General features: G+C 62.9%; 1 protein-coding gene across 1 annotated transcript; it reads left to right on the top strand.

Annotated features, from left to right (window-relative positions):
* The first annotated feature begins 2,042 nt into the window (after positions 1-2,042).
* On the top strand, positions 2,043-13,750 carry MKNK2 (MAPK interacting serine/threonine kinase 2). Its single transcript, XM_040086928.2, has 14 exons — positions 2,043-2,123; positions 2,222-2,415; positions 4,378-4,459; positions 4,597-4,698; positions 4,819-4,916; positions 5,850-5,929; positions 6,389-6,462; positions 6,542-6,646; positions 6,982-7,037; positions 7,410-7,505; positions 9,281-9,475; positions 9,567-9,731; positions 9,833-9,876; positions 10,124-13,750. Exons 2-14 carry the CDS (start codon positions 2,368-2,370, stop codon positions 10,389-10,391), a joined length of 1,413 nt encoding a protein of 470 aa, XP_039942862.1. The 5' UTR covers positions 2,043-2,123; positions 2,222-2,367; the 3' UTR covers positions 10,392-13,750.
* Positions 13,751-18,479: the final 4,729 nt, after the last annotated feature.

An 18,479-nucleotide genomic window follows, 5' to 3' on the forward strand; every position in this document is an offset into this window, starting at 1 on the left:
GGGGTCCGGGGGTACCGATGGCTCTGCCAGGGGGGTCCGGGGGTGCCGGTGTGGGGGGGGGTCCGGGGGTGCAAGTCCCGGGGGATCCGGGGGTACCGGTGACAGTGCCGGGGGGGTCCGGGGATGTAGATGGCTGTGACAGGGGGGTCCGGGGGTGCCGGTGGCGGTGACAGGGGTGGCCGGGGGTTCCGTGGCTGCGCGGGGGAGTCCGGGAGTGCCGATGGCTGTGACAGGGGAGTCCGGGGGTGCCGGTGGCGGTGTGGGGGGGGTCCGGGGGTGCCGATGGCTGTGACAGGGGGGTCCGGGGGTGCCGATGGCTCTGACAGGGGTGGCCGGGGGGTTCCGTGGTGGCGCGGGGGAGTCCGGGGGTGCCGATGGCTGTGACGGGGGGGGTCCGGGAGTGCCGATGGCTGTGACAGGGGGGTCCGGGGGTGCCGATGGCTGTGACGGTGTGGGGGGGGTCCGGGGGTGCCGGTGGCAGTGGCGGTGTGGGGGGGTCCGGGGATGTAGATGGCTGTGACGGGGGGGGTCCGGGGGTGCCGGTGGCGGTGGCGGTGTGGGGGGGTCCGGGGGTGCCGATGGCTGCGACGGGGGGGTCCGGGGATGTAGATGGCTGTGACAGGGGGGGTCCGGGGGTGTCGCGGCTGTGACGGGGGGGTCCGGGGGTGCCGATGGCTGTGACAGGGAGGTCCGGGGGTGCCGGTGGCTGTGTGGGGGGGTCCGGGGGTGCCGATGGCTGTGCGGGGGGGTCCGGGGGGTGCCGTGGCTGTGACGGGGGGGGTCCGGGGGTGCCGCGGCGGCGGCGGGCGCAGCCAATGCGCGGGGCGGGCGGTGAAGTCACCGCGGTGCCGCAGCCATCGGCCCCGGCGCAGCCGCTGCGCGCAACGAGCGCGTCTGTGCTCAGCCCCCGCTGGCGTCACCCGGCGCGGGGGGGGGACAGTCGCGCACTCGCGTGGTCAGGGGCTCCCACGGGGTCACCGGGCAGGGAGGGGGGGGTCCTGCTATCGTCCCTGCTCCCCACAGCCAGCGGTGGCCCGCGGGGACAGAGGGACACAGAGGGACGTGACCCCCCCTGCTCTGCCCCCCCTCTCGGTGCAGGCCGGGCTGAGCTCGGCCCCACTCGTGCCCTGTGTGGGCTGGGGGGCTCGGGGGGCCCCCACTGCCCTGAACACGGAGCCGGGGTGTCCTTGTCCCGGTGCAGGGGGGTCCCCAAGAGGTGTCCCTGGTTTTGGGTGTCCGGGGCTGTCCCCATCCCTGTGCCCAAGTGTGTCTGGGAGGGCGGTGGGGGATTGGGGTGCCTTGGGGGTGCCACTGTCCCCTGAAATAGTGCAGAGGGGTCTGAGGGATGCGGGGGGGGTCCCTCCTTTGTGGGTGCAATTTGGGGAGAACTGGGGGGGGCCCTGTCCACGGGTGCAGCACAGGGGGGTGGCAGGGGGGTCCTTGTCCCTGGTGCGGCACTGGGGGGTGGCAGGGGGGCGCAGCACAGGGGGGTGCCAGGTGTGGGGGTGCAGGGACCCTTCCGAGGAGGATCCCCAGCCTTCCCCACACCACAGGAGGCTGCCGGGGGGGTCCCGCTCCCCGGAGCAGCGCAGAGGCTGCCCCGGTGCAGCGAGGGGGGGTGCGGTGTCCCCAGAGAGTACGCGGGGGGATGATGTCCTGGGGGAGGCGTGTGGGGACCCCGGGGTCCTTTGGGGTGTCCCCAGTGTCCCCAGTGAGTGCCGGGGGGTTCTTTGTGCCTCCAGGAGGAACTGGGATGTCGGGGGGGGTTGTTTGCGTGTCCGGGGGGGGTGTTTGTGTCCGGAGGGGACGCACTGGGAGAGGAGTTTGTGTCCCGGGGCTCTGGGGTGTCCGGGGGGGGATATTTGTGACCCTCGCCGGGGCTGTTTGCGTGCGGGGGTGGCCGCCCGTGTCCCCGGCGGGGTGTCCCGGTCCCGGGGCGCGGCGGGGGGGTGTCGGCGGAGCCGGGGGCGGGGCGGGGCGGGGCCGGGACCGTCCCTATAAAGGCGGCGGGGGCGGGGGCGGCGCGTCCCCCCCCCCGGCGGCGGCGGAGCGGAGCGGAGCGGAGCGGGCGGCGGTGCGGGCTGCGGTACCACCAGCAGCGGCGGCTCTGCGGGGCCGCGCCGGTGAGCGCCGGGCCGGGGGGCTCGGGGGCGGAACCGGGCACCATCCGGGGGGGGGCCCCGCAACCTCCTGACCGCCCCCTCCTCTCCTCTCCCCGCAGGTCTCGGCCACCCCCCGGACTCCCCTCCGGCTCTGCCCGTCCCTCCGCCTCCCTCCCCCCCGTCCCTTTTTTTTTTTATTATTATTTTGCCGCCCCCCCCCTCATTTCTCCCAGCAACGCCGCCCCCCGTCCCCCCCCGCAGCAAGATGGTGCAGAAGAAATCAGAGATCCCGGGATTCCACCGCTCCTTTAAGGTAAGGGGCTGCTCCCCGCCCCCACGGGGATGCTCGGGGGGGGGGCTCCGGGCCCGGGGTGCGCCCGCATCGCTGCATCCCCTGCCCGGGAACGGAGGGGGCCCGGCCGCTTCCTGCCCCACCGCCGACACCCCCAAACTGAGGAGCTCCGCGGGCGCTGCCCCCCAAACCGAGCAGGGGGACCCCCCTGTCCCCCCGTCCCGGAGGTCGCGGTGCTCCCGGGGGTTGGATCGGTGTCTCCCCTCCCCTCCCTCGGGTGGGCGCTGGGATGCTGCAGCTCCCACGGGGATCCCCGGTGGGTGGGGTGGCTGTGCTTTCCCCCCGCCCAGCTGCACCGCTTCGTCCTGGTCGGTGTGGGGGTGGTCTCCGGGCTCCCCAGGCCCGGCCCGGTGGGGCCGTGCGGGGATCGATCCCGCAGCGCCGCCCACCCAAGGATGCCCTGGGCACCCCCAGCGCGGGCCCGTCGCCCCCCCGTCGCCCCTGGCGCTGTCACCTCGGGGTGTGCGGGGGGTCCCTGTGGTCCCGCTCCATTCGGTTCCCCCCCTCCCGAGCCGCTTCCTGGCCGTGGGTTCGGGGGTCCTTTGTTCGGTTTCGCTCCAGCTCCGGGGTGCGGGGAGGTCCCCCCAGCCCGGCCCCTCACTGCAGCGACCCCCGCTCTGGCTCAGGTGGCCTCCGGCCGGGGTTTGTGTCCCCCCGCGGTGGCTGGGGATGGAGGCGGGGGGGACACCTCGGCTGTGCTGATGGAGCCCGTGCGCAGCCTCCCATCCCCCAGACCTTTGTGTGGCAGTGCTGCGGCAGCTGGCAGGGCCCCCTGCCCCGCTATTGCCCCCCTCGTACTTCTCCTGTCCCCCCGTACACCCCGAACCTCTCGCGGAGGTCTCGTCCCCCCCCCCGTCCTGCCGGGGGGCAGCAGCTGCGGGGGGATGCTGCTCTCCCCGAATCCAGGTTTTGAGGGGGAGGAAAGCCGGCAAAATGCAGCACAGGCGAGTTTTGGCCGCGGAGATCCAAAGCGGTGCTTGGCGTGGGGGTGCTCCTGGGGTGAACCTCCCCCCGTTCCGGCTGGGGACCCCCGGCCCCCCCCCGCTGCGGTAAACAGGAGCGTTCTGGGTGTTTCTGGCCGTGGCCGGGGTTGGCCGTGCTAGGGCTGGCAGCCGGCCCGGGCACCGGGCGGGTTTGGGAACGCCGCTGGAGCTGCCACCTCCACCCAAACAGATTTCATAATCCTGGGGAGGACGGGGCCCTTTCGCCCCTAGCGCTGCCCGGTCCCATGGGTGGCTCAGGGGAGCAGGGAGCAGAGGGTCCCCACGTCCCCTTGGGTGCCACTGGAGTTCAGCGTGGGGGAAGGAGCGGCTCCCACGCCCTCCATGGATCCCGGGGTGCAGGAGGGTTTGGAGTGAGGCCTCATCCTGCCGGCTCGGGGCTGTCCCCCAGCCCGGTGGGCACAATGTCCACTGGAGCAGGGCAGAGCGGGCTCCAGCCTCCATGACCTTGCAGGGAGCTGGGAGGACATGGAGGGGTGGCTCTGGAGCCTGATCTGCCCCGTGGCTTCTCTTCCTCCCCCTCCTACCTCACTGTGGTTCAGGTTTGGGTGGAGAGTTGGGGTTGGGTTGGTGTGGGCGGCTGCGGTCCCTCTCATCATCCCCCATGTGCTGGCCTGGGGCCGGCTGGAGGAGCGGCCCCGCAGCACCGTCCCCATCAGGAGATGTGGTCAGAGCCTTCCTCCTCATCCTCTGGCTCTCCCTGGAGCTCTGCCCGTGAGCTCCATGGTGAGTGGATGGGTGAGCTCCATGGTGAGTGGATGGGTCCCACCATGAGCCGGTGTCCTGCACCGTGGGGCAGCGAGCAGAACGTGTCCGGGGAGCCGGAGCGTGCCGGGCCGTGTGTCTGTGCTGGGCTCAGGGTGGCAGCTGGTGGTGGCTGATCCAGCAGCTGCCACCTCACTCCTGCTCTTGACTCCCACAGGGGCAAAACCCTTTCGACCTGGAGTTCGACCAGTCCAACCACCTGGAGCCTGTCTTCAACTTCGAGTGCCCGCCCCGTCCCGGTGAGTCCCGGTGCCTCCTCGTGGGGCTCCTCCCCTCCTGCCCCATGGGATTTTGGCCCTGAAGGCTTTGGGAGCGGTGCTGGGGGAGCTGTGGGTGCACGGCGATGGCTGACACCGGTGGCTTTGCTCTGGCACAGACATGCCTTCCAGTCAACCCATCGACATCCCTGACGCCAAGAAAAGGAACAAGAAGAAGAAGCGCTGCAGAGCCACTGACAGCTTCTCCGGCAGGTTCGAAGGTGAGCGGGGCTGCTCAGGGACTCCAGGGGTTCCCCTGGCCCGGGGCAGGGCTGGGCCCTCCTGGTGTGCCCAGGCTCTGTGCAGTGGGGCCGGCAGCTCAGGTGATTCTCCCCTGCCAGATGTTTACCAGCTGCAGGAGGAGGTGCTGGGAGAAGGGGCCCACGCCAGAGTCCAGTCCTGCGTGAACCTCATCACCAACAAGGAGTACGCCGTGAAGGTAAAGCTCCGCTGCCGGGGCTGCAGACCCACGCCCTGCCTCAGTTTCTGTTTCTGCCCTCCACACCTGGAGCTCTCCCAGCTCCCAGGACCATCCAGGACTGCGGCTTTATGGGCTGGAGGGGCAGGGGCTGGGCTGTGATGGTGGCACACCGACCTCTGCCACCACCCAGCTCGGGGACCTCGGGGAGCCCCCTTAGCCACACTCCGCTGTCAGTGAGGGCGTGCTGGAGACTAAATTAACACTTGGGACGTGTCTGGGGACTTGGGGCAGGCAGGGGCACGTGGTGCTGGCAGGGTGGTCACCTCCTGCTCGCTCCAGGGAGGTTTCTTTCATGTGAGTGCTGGAGGGGGTTGGGGTGAGCCAGCTGCTTTTGGGGTCAGGGGTGGTGCTCCCGTGGCCCTGCACCCCATACACTCCAAGCCATGGCACAGGGGCACTGGGATGGGCCCTGTGCCAAAATGCCGGGGGAACTCTGCCTCCCCAACACTCTGTGGGGACCTTTGGGTGCCCCAGAGGGGAAGCTGAGGCAGCAGGGGGAGGGCTGTGGTGGTGGGGTGCTCTGCACCCCAAAGGGCAATGAGAGCACCCATCTGCCCCTCCCATTGGGGGTCAGGTGACGAGAGGGGGGTCCCCCTGTGCACCCTTGGCACGGCCGGCCGGCCCCGCTGTGCCAGCGCCCAGTGGGGCACAGGGCCCTTTGCGGTGCTCCGGCATCACGTGGAGCTCTGCTGGCCCCGGCCCCGGAGGGAGCGGCTTGGCACGGCCGCTGCCGCTTGGCACCGGCGCCGGGAACAGCCTGTTCTGCTGCCTTCGCCCCGCCGGGCTCCCGCCCCGCCCGGCCCCGCGGGTCCCCGCTGCTGGGCCAGGGGTGCCCCGGCCCCGCCCTGGCAGCGCTGCCTCTCCCTGAGCCTCCCCCTCTTTGCCTTCCAGATCATCGAGAAGCGCCTGGGACACATCCGGAGCAGGGTTTTCCGCGAGGTGGAGATGCTCTATCAGTGCCAGGGGCACAGGTACCGCGGGGCCCCCGCCGTGGGCACGGGGAGCGGGCTGGGAGCCGGCTGGTGCTCGTGATGCCCACGGGCCGCAGCCAGGCTGCCCTCGGCCCCTCGCTGCCTCCCCTTGGAGCATCCAGAGGGGACGTTCCGTGGTTTGCCATGACGACAGGGCCTCGGTGGCCAAGCTGGAGCAGAGCCGAGCCCCTGCTGCGGAGCAGGGCTGCGTGTGGGGCTGCGTGTGGGGCGGGTGAGCCAGGAGGGGCTGTGAGCAATTAGGGAGGAGCAGAGCCGGCGCTGCAAGCCCCTCTCCCCCCTGGAATGCGGCCAGGGGGGCCCTGGCCGTGTGGTTTCAATCAGTGCAAGCCCAGTTTTCCCATCCCGCATCCCTCCCGGGGTTCTGTGCTGGATGAGGGGTGGGGGGAACCCCAGGATGGGTTTTGGGGGGACGCCGGGCTGATGCCGTGCTCCCTGCAGAAACGTCCTGGAGCTGATTGAGTTCTTCGAGGAGGAGGAGAGGTTTTACCTGGTGTTTGAGAAGATGAGGGGAGGTGAGTGTGGCCTCGGGGTGCGGGGAGCTGGGGCGCCAGGACCCCCACGAGCCCCAGCTCTGCTCTCACCCGGCCGCAGGCTCCATCCTGACCCACATCCACCGGAGACGCCACTTCAACGAGCTGGAGGCCAGCGTGGTGGTGCAGGATATCGCCAGCGCCCTGCACTTTCTGCACAACAAAGGTGAGCTGGGACGCCCCGGGTGCCACTGAGACACCCTGGGGTGCGCTGGGCCCTTGGGGGGTGTCACTGCCTCCCCCCGCCCTCCTGCCCGGGGGACAGTGCCCGTCCCAGCGCGCAGGGTCGGGCCCGGCTGCATCACAAGGTTTTTGTGGTGCAGATCCTGTTCTTCCGGTTTGGTTGGGATTCGGGGCCAGCGGCAAATTTTGCCTTTTGCCAGGGCGCAGGCAGTGATTTGGGGTAGGGAGGGAGGGGTCCCTGTGCCACCCCCAGACTTTACACTGTAGCAGTCTTGTAGGAGGGGGATTTTTACCCTCATTGGCTCTTTTGCCCCCCAGGGATTGCACACAGGGATCTGAAACCAGAAAATATCCTGTGTGAGAGCCCGGACCAGGTGAGCGGGGTGCAGCCAGGGTGGGTGCAGGGTGTGCTGCTTGGGGTGGGGTGGGCACAGCGTGGGTTTCACAGTGATCCCTTCGGTGGGGAGTGCAGGAGTGTCCTGCCAGGGACACACAGACACACAGAGTCCTGCCAGGGACACACAGACACACAGAGTGCTGCCAGGGACACACAGACACACAGAGTGCTGCCAGGGACACACAGACACACAGAGTGCTGCCAGGGACACACACACCCCCATATGCCACAGCACAGCGTGGTGTGAAGCATGACAGGACCTGGCATTGAGCGGCCGTGGTCTCCGGGGGCTGTGGTTCCTGGAGGATGCCAGGGGGGTCACCGACCACGCCTTCCCCCCTCTCCCCAGGTCTCCCCAGTGAAGATCTGCGACTTTGACCTGGGAAGTGGCATCAAACTGAACGGCGACTGCTCCCCCATCTCCACCCCGGAGCTGCTCACCCCGGTAAGCGTGCGAGCCCCCCACACTGTGTGTGTGTCGGAGGGGGGTCTGCCCCGGGGATCCCCCCAGCTGCCCCGCGGGCTCCAGGAACCGGGCCGTGCATGGACCCCCCCCTGCTCGTGGCTGCTGTCGCCGATGTCCCGGTCCCCCCCCGCCGTGGCAGGCGAGCTGCGGTTACATAACGCGGGGGGGCCGGGGGCTGGCGCGGTGCCCGGGGGCTGGCGCGGTGCCCGGGCTGCCGTGAGCCTTAGCAACAGCCCGAGCAGCGGCGGCGGCTGCGCCCAGCCTGCCGGGGAGAGCTGCGGCAGCACCGGCCGGGGGCCGCCGGGGAGAGGGGCCCGAACCTCCGCGCTGCGGGGCAAGGGGGGGCACCCCGAGAGCCCCCGGGTGTCCCCGGGATGGGATGTGCGCCGCACGGATCCCAGATCCTGCGAAAGCCCCGCTCCCCTTATCGCCAGCCGCAGGTGCCCCCGGTGCAGGGTATCGCCTGCACCCCGGCTTTTTTGGGGCTGCGAACGTGCCGGGGAGGGCAGAGCCGAGCCCGTGTCGGGTGCACAACAGCAGGGGCCGGAACACCGCAGCTCCCTCCTTCCTCCGGGTCCGCCCTGCTCCCGGGGAGGATCTGTGTTCCTGAGGTGCCCCGAGTTTCCCCGCTCTCGGCACGGCCGCTGCATTCCCAGCGGGGTCGGGGCCGCGTTGTTTTCCTGCGGTGGCATCAGCTGCTGGGGCTGGAGAGGCCCCTCGTCGGGAGGCCTCTCTCGTTACGGGGCGATTATCTGCTGGCTGCAGCTCTTTTCTCCCCTGGTCACGGGGCCTGTGTGGGCTGCGGGTCATGCGCTGGAAAGCCCCAGAGTCCCCGGAGCGATAGGGGAATGGGGCCGCTGGCTCCACCGCTCCCTGCGCCGGGATTAACTCCTCCCGCCCCGGATCCTGCGCGGCCGCTCCGCCTGGGCACGGGCACAGCGACGGGCGCGGCAGGCTGGTCCCAGCGTGTGCTGCCCCGCTGAGCCGGTTGGGTGGCGGCCATGCTGTGGGTCCTGTGGGTCCGGCTGTCCTACGCCGTGGGGGTTGCACCCTTTAGGCTTTTTATTTTTTTTTTTTTTTTTTTGCCCTTCGGGGTGGCGGATGCTGTTAGGTGACCCCAAAGAGGTGGGTCCGTGGCATCCTCTGTGGTGGGAGCAAACCTGGGGAGCAGCCGTGTCTGCACCTTCCCTTCAGGGGTGCAGCCCTGGAGATCTGGCAGGACCCTCCCGGTTCACCCTGCCCCATCGGTGCCCACCCTTCGGGGCTCACCCCCTGCCCCATCGGTGCCCACCCTTCGGGGCTCACCCCCTGCCCCATCGGTCCCCACCCTTCGGGGCTCACCCCCTGCCCCATCGGTCCCCACCCTTCGGGGCTCACCCCCTGCCCCATCGGTCCCCACCCTTCGGGGCTCACCCCCTGCCCCATCGGTCCCCACCCTTCGGGGCTCACCCCCTGCCCCATCGGTCCCCACCCTTCGGGGCTCACCCCCTGCCCCATCGGTCCCCACCCTTCGGGGCTCACTCCCTGCCCCATCAGTCCCCACCCTTCGGGGCTCACCCCCTGCCCCATCGGTCCCCACCCTTCGGGGCTCACCCCCTGCCCCATCGGTCCCCAGCTCTCAGGGCTCACCCCCTGCCCCATCGGTCCCCACCCTTCGGGGCTCACCCCCTGCCCCATCGGTCCCCACCCTTCGGGGCTCACCCCCTGCCCCATCGGTCCCCACCCTTCGGGGCTCACCCCGCCTGTCCCCGCAGTGTGGCTCAGCCGAGTACATGGCCCCAGAGGTGGTGGAAGCCTTCAACGAGGAGGCCTCCATCTACGACAAGCGCTGTGACCTGTGGAGCCTGGGTGTCATCCTGTACATCATGCTGAGCGGGTACCCCCCCTTTGTGGGCCACTGCGGCTCCGACTGCGGCTGGGACCGGGGCGAGGCGTGCCACACCTGCCAGGTGCGTGGGACACCCCAGCAGCGCCCAAACCCACCCCCAGTTTGGCTGCAGCACTCCCGGCTGAGCCCCTGTTATTCCTCCCCCTGCTCAGAACATGCTCTTTGAGAGTATCCAGGAGGGGAAGTACGAGTTTCCTGACAAGGACTGGGCGCACATCTCCTTTGGAGCCAAAGACCTCATTTCCAAGCTGCTGGTGAGAGATGCCAAGAAGCGGCTCAGCGCAGCCCAGGTCCTGGAGCACCCCTGGGTGCAGGGGGTGAGTGTCGCTGGCCCCTCCCCGCTCTGTGCTCCCAAAAGCCGGGGTGGGGAACACCTGTCCGCACAATCCTGGCTCTGACTGGCTGTGTTTTGTTGCAGTGCGCCCCGGACAACACCCTGCCAACCCCCATCATCCTGCAAAGGTGAGTGTGGGCTGCCCCGGGACCCCCGCAGCCCCCTGAACCCTGACTCCACTCCAGCACTGCTGTCCATTCCTTCTGCTTTTTGGGGGCTCTGCCACGACTCTGTGTCTGGACAGCGCTGCCCCTTTGGGCTTGGGCGGTATTTTTGGTGTCTGACCAGTCTGGCACGGCCGGCACGTGAGGAGGGACGCCCGGATGTTTGACCCCGAGCTCCCCCAGCCCCCCTGAGCCCGTGCCTCCCCTGCAGGAACAGCAGTGCCAAAGAGCTCACCTCCTTTGCTGCTGAGGCCATCGCCGTCAACCGCCAGCTGACACGGCACGACGAGGACGAGGAGGAAGAGGCGGAGGAGGAAGCACGACCCATCATCATCAAAGCTACCTCACGGGCCATGCAGCTCTCCCCCCCCTCTGAGTCCAAGCTGGCCAAGCGGCGGCAGAAGAGCAGCCTGGCCAAGGCAGTGGCCTCTGGGCAGCACCTGGTGGCCCCGCTGGTCCTGGTGGCCGACCAAGCCTGAGCGGTGCCCCTGGCACCTGCTGTACCCCTGTCCCCCCTTCTCCTCCTTTCTTTCTTCCCCTTTCCCCCCCCGACCCCACCGTTTCTGGCTAGTGACAAGATCAGGACTCGTCCCTGTGGCTGGTTTCCAAGGTTTTGCTGATCTTGTAGGTCTGGGGGTGGGAGGGTTTGTTTAAGATCTTCTTTTTTTTTTAAAGGTATTAAATCAAGTGTGAGGTTGCTTCACCCAGGGCACACTCAAGGACATCTGACAGACACACGGACTTTTGTTTCCCGGCTCTTGGTTTCTCCTCTGACATTTTCCCCCCTCCCCGACACCAAAGGACTCTTTGTATCCGCGGCTGCTTTGACAATTTCAGCTCATTTCATACTGTGAACAAAAGACCCTCGGTCGCGTTTTCAACAACGGGAGTTGCGTTTTAACCTCGTCCCTCCCCTCGGAGCTGCAGGATTCTCTCTGATGTCGGGGCAGATCCCACAGAAACCCCTTCCTGGGGGTCCAGGAGGTGCGGGGAGCCCCTCGTGTGCTCGGGGGTGCCCCCAGCTCTGCCCCGGGGACACAGTGGGCGTTGTGCAGGGAACCGCTGGGGCTGGGGAGAGACGGTGCCAGCAAGGGAGCAGCGCCCGACCCACCCTCTCTCCTCAGCATCCTCCTTCCAGAATAAGCTATTCACCCCTTTTCTTTTTCTTTTTGCCCTCTTTTTTTTTTTTTTCTTTCCTTTTTAATTACCGTTGGTTTTGAGCTGCCAGCTGTGCTTCTCTACAGGCCATGGAGAAATGTCTTCCTTTCCTTCCACGCTCCGGCTGGCGGCTCCCTGGGGGATGCGTGGGCATCCAGGGCTGTGCTCTTGTGCCAGGTCAGGTGTTGCACCCCGGGTTTTGGAAGGGCTGGTGGCTGTGCCAGGGGGATGAGGTGTTCAGAGTGGTGCCAGAGCAGCCAGAAACACTCTCTGGGAACTGTGTGCTCGGTGGAAAGCAAGGACCCCTTTAAAGAGCATCGGGACCTGCTGCAGGACAGTGAGACCTGCCCTGGCTTCGGGCTGGCCCCGAGGCTGCCGTGGCAGGAGGCTTGGGGGGCACAGAGGGTGCCCAAGGCCCCGGGGGTGCCAGTGAGGGAGCAGCCAGGCTGATGGCAGCACCCAAAGGCAGGGCACGGGGGAGCAGCCTGGGGAGAGCTCAGGATGTGGGGCTGGAGGGTTTGGGGTCAGGGCAGCAGGGTCTTCAGCGGCCGGAGAGCGCTGGTGTGCGTGGTCGTGCACGTGCGTCCCTCTCACGTGTGTTCAGGCGTGCATGGCATTGTCCTTTCCTTGGAGTTTGCTCTGGGACGGGAAGGACTCGGGATGCTGAGTCAGGGCAAGGCCCTTGGTGGGTTTCTGGGTCTGTCCAGGCGAGCGGTGCCCGTGCTTGGGGCCAGATCCCTCCAGATCTCCCTGCCACAGGCACTGCTTTGGGTTGTGCCACCAAGCTGTGCCCGCTGCCAGCCTCCATCCCGCTGGGAGGGCAGTGCTCCCCTCACAGCCACCTCCTGTCCCTTCCCACTCAGTGCTTTGAGCTTTATATTTTGCAAAAGCAGCCTCGGCCCATCGCGTGCGCAGGTGAGGCTTTGGGAGCTCTGAGCTGGGGAACAGACTTCCCTGGGTCTTCAGCTGAAGACAGTCGCTGTCTCTGGAAAAAAAAAAAAAGAGAAAGTTCTCCTTTTTATTTTAAGACTGCTGACAGCAATACTATGCAATATATGTTGTTTTTTGTTTCAGGGAGGTGTGTGTGAGTTGTATTGGGAGATGACGATCTCGGGTGTTGATGGAGTTTAGGGCAGGGGCCGTCTTCTCTCACCCTTCCCAGCCTTTCTGCTGACCCAGGGGGGTTGGGGAGGGTGACTCCATCCCCATCCCACCCCCCAAAACTGCCTCACACTTGCGATCTCCCTCTTCCCTGTGTGTCCCCGGTCCCACCGTGCTGGGTGGGGAGGAGCAAGGCAGTGGTGAGGGGAGACCCCCCCCCGCAGGCACCGGGACACCCTGGAGAGGCCTCCTTTAACAGAAAGAAAAAAAAAAAAAAAAATCCATCTTGATTGTACAATGTTACTTTTTATAGCTTATTTTGTTTTATCAGTTGTAGATAATTCCTTGTTGTCTTATATTAAGAAATACTTGAATGATGTACAGTACGCGATGCCTTGAGCTGGTATTGTGAAGCTATCGTTGACGCTGCACGCCGCAGCCTTTTTTTTTAAAAAAAATAACAAAAAAATCATGGGAAGGGGTTGGCAGGGGGATGCCTCCAGAATTTATCTGTCCCCCGTGCTGCTGTTGTTGGCAGACTGAGTTTCCCCTTTTTCCCCATGCATAAGATCGATCTCTTTTATATCTCTGTATGTAAAGTACACCACACACTCTGGGGAAGGCCTGGGTGACCCTGCCTGTGTCCCGTGGGTGTCCTCGGCCGGGGATGGGCAGCCAGAAGATGTTGTGGGAATTTCTGGGAGTTGGAGGATGTGCTGGGAGCATCTGAGCTCCACCTGGGCTCAGCTTCACATTTTGGGTGGGGTTTGGTTTGGACCCGGCGCTCCCGGCAGCGGGGCTGACCCGTGGCCGGGTCTGCATTGGCAGAGAATCTTTCAATGCCTCTGGGGCCGGGGATTGGCTGGAAAACTTCCAGCCTGGCTCGTGGCAGCGCTGGGCACCCTCAGGTGCCCTGGTGGGACGGGGATGGCTGGGGACACCCTCGTGCCAGGGCCAGGTGTCCTCTCCCGGGGCGGTTTCCAGACAGATGCTCCCACGGTCCAGCACCAGCGACCTCCTCTCACCAACACCCTTCTTCCTCCTCTTCCTCTTTCCAAGCTTTCCCCCCCCCCATAGAGCATCTATCTTGGAAACCAACTTCAAAAAAAAAATTTTTTTTTTTTTAAGCTGGAAATGTTAAGTGTTTTTCCTTCCTCTCCTTCCCCCCCCACCCTTCCTCCAGCCAACTAACTCGACTTAGAACTGGTTAGAAACGTTTACTGTGAAGCTAACTCTTTTTTATCAAACCAGGAGAAACTTTCTCCACTTTACAATTGATGAAGACTGCCAAAGCTGGTTCAACAAGAGTCACGTTAACGCACTGTTGGTTTGTGCAACAGCAGCCTCTGCTTGGGGGCTGGCTGGAAAATAAAAATGAAAATACTTAAAAAAAAAAAAAAAAAAAAAAAAAAAGGACATAAAAACAAAAAGAGAAAAAAACCACACAAAAAGAAGCACTTTACTGTATGTACCAGGTGACCTGATACAGCTGAATTGAAGTTTTCCTTTATAACAATTGTTGATGCCAGAATTTTGTATTCTGTTTTGTAAGAATTTAATAAAAACGCATTGAGACCTACATGGTGGGCAGGTGGCTGTGGCAGGTGGGGCGAGTTGGGGAGGTGGGTGGCACTCCATCCAGGGGTTCCTTGCACCATAATCCTTCCCAGCTTTTACCTGTTCCTTCCCAGCCCGCTGCTGGCCCACGGGGGCTGGGCTGGGGTGCCAGGAATAGGGGCTGGGGTGGGGTGCCAGGAATAGGGGCTGGGGTGGGGTGCCAGGAATAGGGGCTGGCAGTGGCTCCGGCCCTGACTCACTTCTCCCAGCGGGATTGTGTGATCCTCTCGATCCCAATGGGAGCTGGAGGTCACGGGGCAGGGCTGTGCTCCCTGCCAGCTGCACCTGGTGGCCTTGGGGACTGCCAGAGCCACCCCTGGCACATCCCCTCCATCCCTCCATGGGGCAGAGGGGGACACTGAGGCAAGAGGAAAGTGTGATGGGCTAGGGAAGGGACCAGGGTGTGGGAAAAGGGCTGTAGAGGCCCTGCTGAGCTTTCTTACATGGACAAGGCAAGACCTTGTGGAATTTAACAAGAGAAAAATTAAAAATCTTGACTATTCCAGCCCTGCTGCTATGCTGGGGGATGGAGCTGGATCTCTGTGGATGCTATTGCCATGGTGCTGCTGCCCTGGCAGAACCCCATCCATGGCACCCCTGCTTTGGGGAATGAGCTGTGGGCTCTGCCATGGAGCAGCTGCTGCTCCCAGCTCTGAGCTGAGAGCCCCACTGCAGCACTGCTGAGAAGCCAGGCTCACTGCTTGGTAAATGCTGCAGTTGCTTCTTGCAGCATCTGGAACAGGACAGGATGGCTCCAGAAGTTTCTCTTCCCTGGCTGTTCCAGGATCCATGTGGTGAGAACAGAGCTGGGGGTCGCTGCATGCAGGGGATGAGGAGCATGGCCCATCCCATGGTGCTGTTTCTGCCTCTGTGTAACAAGGCCATTGCTCCCTCCTGGGCCTGGGGCCACCAGCTGGTGACCCTGGACACTTTAGGAGATCCAGCTCTTGGCTCTTCTTCCTGTCTTGCATGTTGTTTCACCGTCATTGGGCCCTCAGCTGTGTGCTCCAGAAATCTTTCCCCTGCTGCCTTTTGCTCAAGGGTTATCCTGCAGACAATCCTCCTTCCAAGATTCCAGGTGGACCCCAGACAGGTGTGTCAAAGGCAGCTTTGCTGCAGACGCTGGTTTAGCTTTAAATCTCTGAAATTCCTCCTTATGGTCCATCTTCTCCCATTTCCCCAGTTTCCCTCAACTCCAAAAAGTGCCTGGTAGTTGGAAACCATTTCTGAGCACGTGCAGAGAAGGGCAGCTCTGAAAATAACCCAGTGCTGGGTTAAAATAACCTGTGCTGCTCTGGTGCCTGAGCATCAGCCCAAAATAGGCTCCGCCGGGACAAGGGTGCTGCTATAAATAACCCTGGCATGGAGTTGCAGTGGAGAAAAGCCCGCAGCAGGAGCAGCGCCGATGCTCCCCGCGCTGGCACAGGGGGAAGGGGCCACTGCAGAGCCACAGGGGTGGCCTGGCTGAGGGAGGGGGTCAGCCAGGCTTTGTGTGACGTGGTGGCTCGTGCCAGTCTGCCTGTCCTCGGGATTTAACGGAGCCATGGGGTCACGGTCGGATCGGAGTGGCCGCAGCGCTGGGGTGGCCGGTGGGGTCACACCTGGCTCCAGCCCAGGGCACCGAGGCAGCTGGGCAGGAGCAAAGATGGAGTGTCCTCAGTATTTTGGGTCTGAGCTCGGCTCTGCTGGTGACACATGATGATCTGGCGATGAGTCAACATTTTGATTCCACGTCTGCCCACAAAACCGCCCTGGAGTGAGTAACCTGCATTCCCTCAGCCCAGACTGCTCTCCTGAACCATCGGTGAACCCCAAACCCGCACTGGGCAATGCGGAGTGGAAGGTGTGAAGTGTGTTGTGATGCAAAACAGCTGGTTTGGATCCAAAAAATATTTAATTTTTTCTTTGTACTTTTAAAATATTTCCTGGGAGGGGACACAGAAGGAAAGAACTCCTGTGCATTTTGCAGAGAATCATGTCTCCTATCCAGGCAGCCCAAACAAACCAGTCTGGGGTTTTTGGTAGGATGTGCCATTTTGGTGTGATTTGTCTGGTGGTTCTCCCTCTGAAGTCATCTCAGGGAGTGAGTGATGTGCACCCCAGCAGAGCCCAGCACGCAGGTCTGGCCCTGCCTGTGTTTCCTGTGGCTGCTCCCTCTGCACCGGGAGCCTCGGTGGCAGTGGCACAGCGTGGCACGTCTCTTTCCCCCACTCTCTGGAGAAGGCCTTGGTCAGCCTTGTTTGTGGTTTTGGATGGTGAAGGGTGAATTTTGGAGAGCCATGGGGTGCAGGTCTGGCTTTCCCACGGGATTCCAGCTCGGGGTGGAATTGCACGGCCAGCAGGAGCAGAGCAGGGTCAGGTTTTCCCAAAACCCAGGAGAGCTGTGTCCATGGCTGGAGTGGGCCCTGGGCCTCGTGAGTCACCTTCTCACCTGGCTGGAGGTTTAGATCCAGGCTTGGTGCTGAGGCACAGGGATTGGCAGGTCCCGCTTTGCTCTCCTCTGGCTCACACCGGGGTGTTTCTGTCTTTGCCATGCAGGCTTCCTCAGAGCTTCCTTACATCCTAAAATGTCTCCTTCGAGGGGAGCTGCTCAGTCAGGGGAGAGATGCCTCTACCTGGCTTTTGCTTGGAACACACATTTCCAGCTTTTGCTTGGAGCACACATTCTACATGTTTTTTTTCTGCCTCCACGAGGTGAAGAAAAGCCAGATGTTCTCTGCTATCCAACTCTGAGCACTCCAGTCCCACTGGTTTCATTCCAGCTGATAGCAGATTCCACTCATAGCCTTGTGAGACCCTCCATGTCAAGCCCTGGATGGGGTCAGCCTTCATCCCACCAGCTGAACCCCAGCGATTTTCCTGCCCAGGGTTACTGCTGGGGTGAGGCTTTTGCTCACCCTGTGAACGACCCAGCTAAAACAGCGCTGCCTTTGCCCGGTGCCTGATCTCTGAAGGAATCTGTTGGCTACCAGACCCAGAAATAATGACGCCGAGCCTTTTATAGGAGCGTTTGTTCCCAGGTTTATTTTTGGGATGGTAAAGTCTCCTGTATGACACTCATCTTTTCATTTCTCTGGTCTAACACACCACTGATCACCACTGTGCTGGTGTTGGGTTGCTGCAGCAAACCCCTCACCCCATCCCACAGCACCATGGTGAGTGTCCCACACAGATCTCTGGGCCATTATCCCTGATATCCACGGCTGTGTTTCCTTACACTGGTCCTGAGTTAAGCCTCTGGCTCCTGCCACAACCAAAATCACCCTGATTCGGTTCACCACGGGCTGAATAACCAGGATCTGTCTGATGTAGGATGGCAGGGCTGGCATGGCGAGCACAGAGCAGGCTGGTGGAGCTGGAAAGATCAGGATTGAGTGGGTGCAGAATCCCTTCCCCATGCGATGGAGAAGCACCCGACCTCCCAGGCAGGCACACCGAGCCCTTGGAGGCACCACAGCTCAGAATCACAGAATCACAGAATAATGAGGTTGGAAGAGACCTCTAAGATCATCAAGTCTTATGCCTTAACACCTCAACTAGACTACAGCACTAAGTGCCATGTCCAGTCTTTTTTTAAACACATCCAGAGATGGTGACTCCACCACCTCCCTGGGAAGACAATTCCAGTGCTTTATTATTTTTTCAGTGCAAAATTTTTTCCTAATATCTAACCTGTACCTTCCCTGACGTAGCTTGAGAGCTACGTTCCCTTCAGGAAGTTGTAGAGAGTGATAAGGTCACCTCTAAGCTCGTCGAGGATGAATTTGCTGGGATTTTGAAGCAGCGTGAAGAAGCTTCAGCGTCCACCAGCAGCATGGGCTGGATGATGCCGCACCTCCCAGGCAGGGCAGGAGCCCCTCAGTGGCACTCCTGGAGCTGGAGAAGTGCGGGATCACACAGCCAGCGCTCCCCGGACGCGCCTCCAGACCATTCCTGCCAGCCACCAGCCACGTCCGCCCATCCACCCAGCCGGGCACCGCGCGTCTCCAGCTCCCTCTAATGTTTCTGGCCCGAAAGGAGCATCCGCCAGCAGGACAGGCCTGAGCAGGGAGCGGGCGGGCGGCCAGGCTGCGCGGCCCCGAGGGAAAAGCGTGACGCGGAGCTGTGTGCAAGCAGCTGGGCCGGAAAGGGGGGAGCGATGTGCCGAGCAAATGGTGTTCAAGAGTAAAGGATGCAGCGTTTTAAGAGAGAATGCTGGTTGTACTGAGTGCCCGGTTATTGTTAATAAATGAAAGATTTCACAGGAAAAAGGACTGTTCCTCTGAAAAATACTATTTCTAATACTCTAAATAGATACTCTAAAATGGTGTTTTTCCAGCCCTGGAATTGTTCAAAAAACACGTGGCGACATGGTTCAGTGGTGAACATGGTGGTGGTGATGGGGTAACAGTTGGACTTGATCTTAAAAATGTTTTCCTATATTAGTGATTCTATTGTTCTCTGATTCTAAAGGCTCCTACTCATTCCTGCCTGCACTGGGACTGTTAGGATGAGAGCTCTGCATAGGAGTTTCCCAAACTTGTCCATCTGAAATGGCAGCTTTAAAAATGCAGCAAGAAACCTGACAGCACAGAATGCAGCAGAAATGGGTATTGATAACACAATACAAAGCCAGGCTGGAAACTCTCAATCGAAGTCAGTGGTGTAGCAGCACTGCTGTCTGGCCATGGTGGTTCATGGGGAGATCCCAG

Source organism: Hirundo rustica, chromosome 26, assembly GCF_015227805.2.
Source record: "Hirundo rustica isolate bHirRus1 chromosome 26, bHirRus1.pri.v3, whole genome shotgun sequence".
Taxonomy (NCBI): domain Eukaryota; kingdom Metazoa; phylum Chordata; class Aves; order Passeriformes; family Hirundinidae; genus Hirundo; species Hirundo rustica.

Bases quoted from the DNA above. Each gene is read 5' to 3' on its own strand.
- MKNK2 (XM_040086928.2), top strand. From the start codon at position 2,368: ATGGTGCAGAAGAAATCAGAGATCCCGGGATTCCACCGCTCCTTTAAG. The intron at 7,506-9,280 runs GTAAGCGTGCGA...CTGTCCCCGCAG, and splicing joins CCCCGGAGCTGCTCACCCCG to TGTGGCTCAGCCGAGTACAT. The intron at 9,476-9,566 runs GTGCGTGGGACA...CCCCCTGCTCAG, and splicing joins AGGCGTGCCACACCTGCCAG to AACATGCTCTTTGAGAGTAT.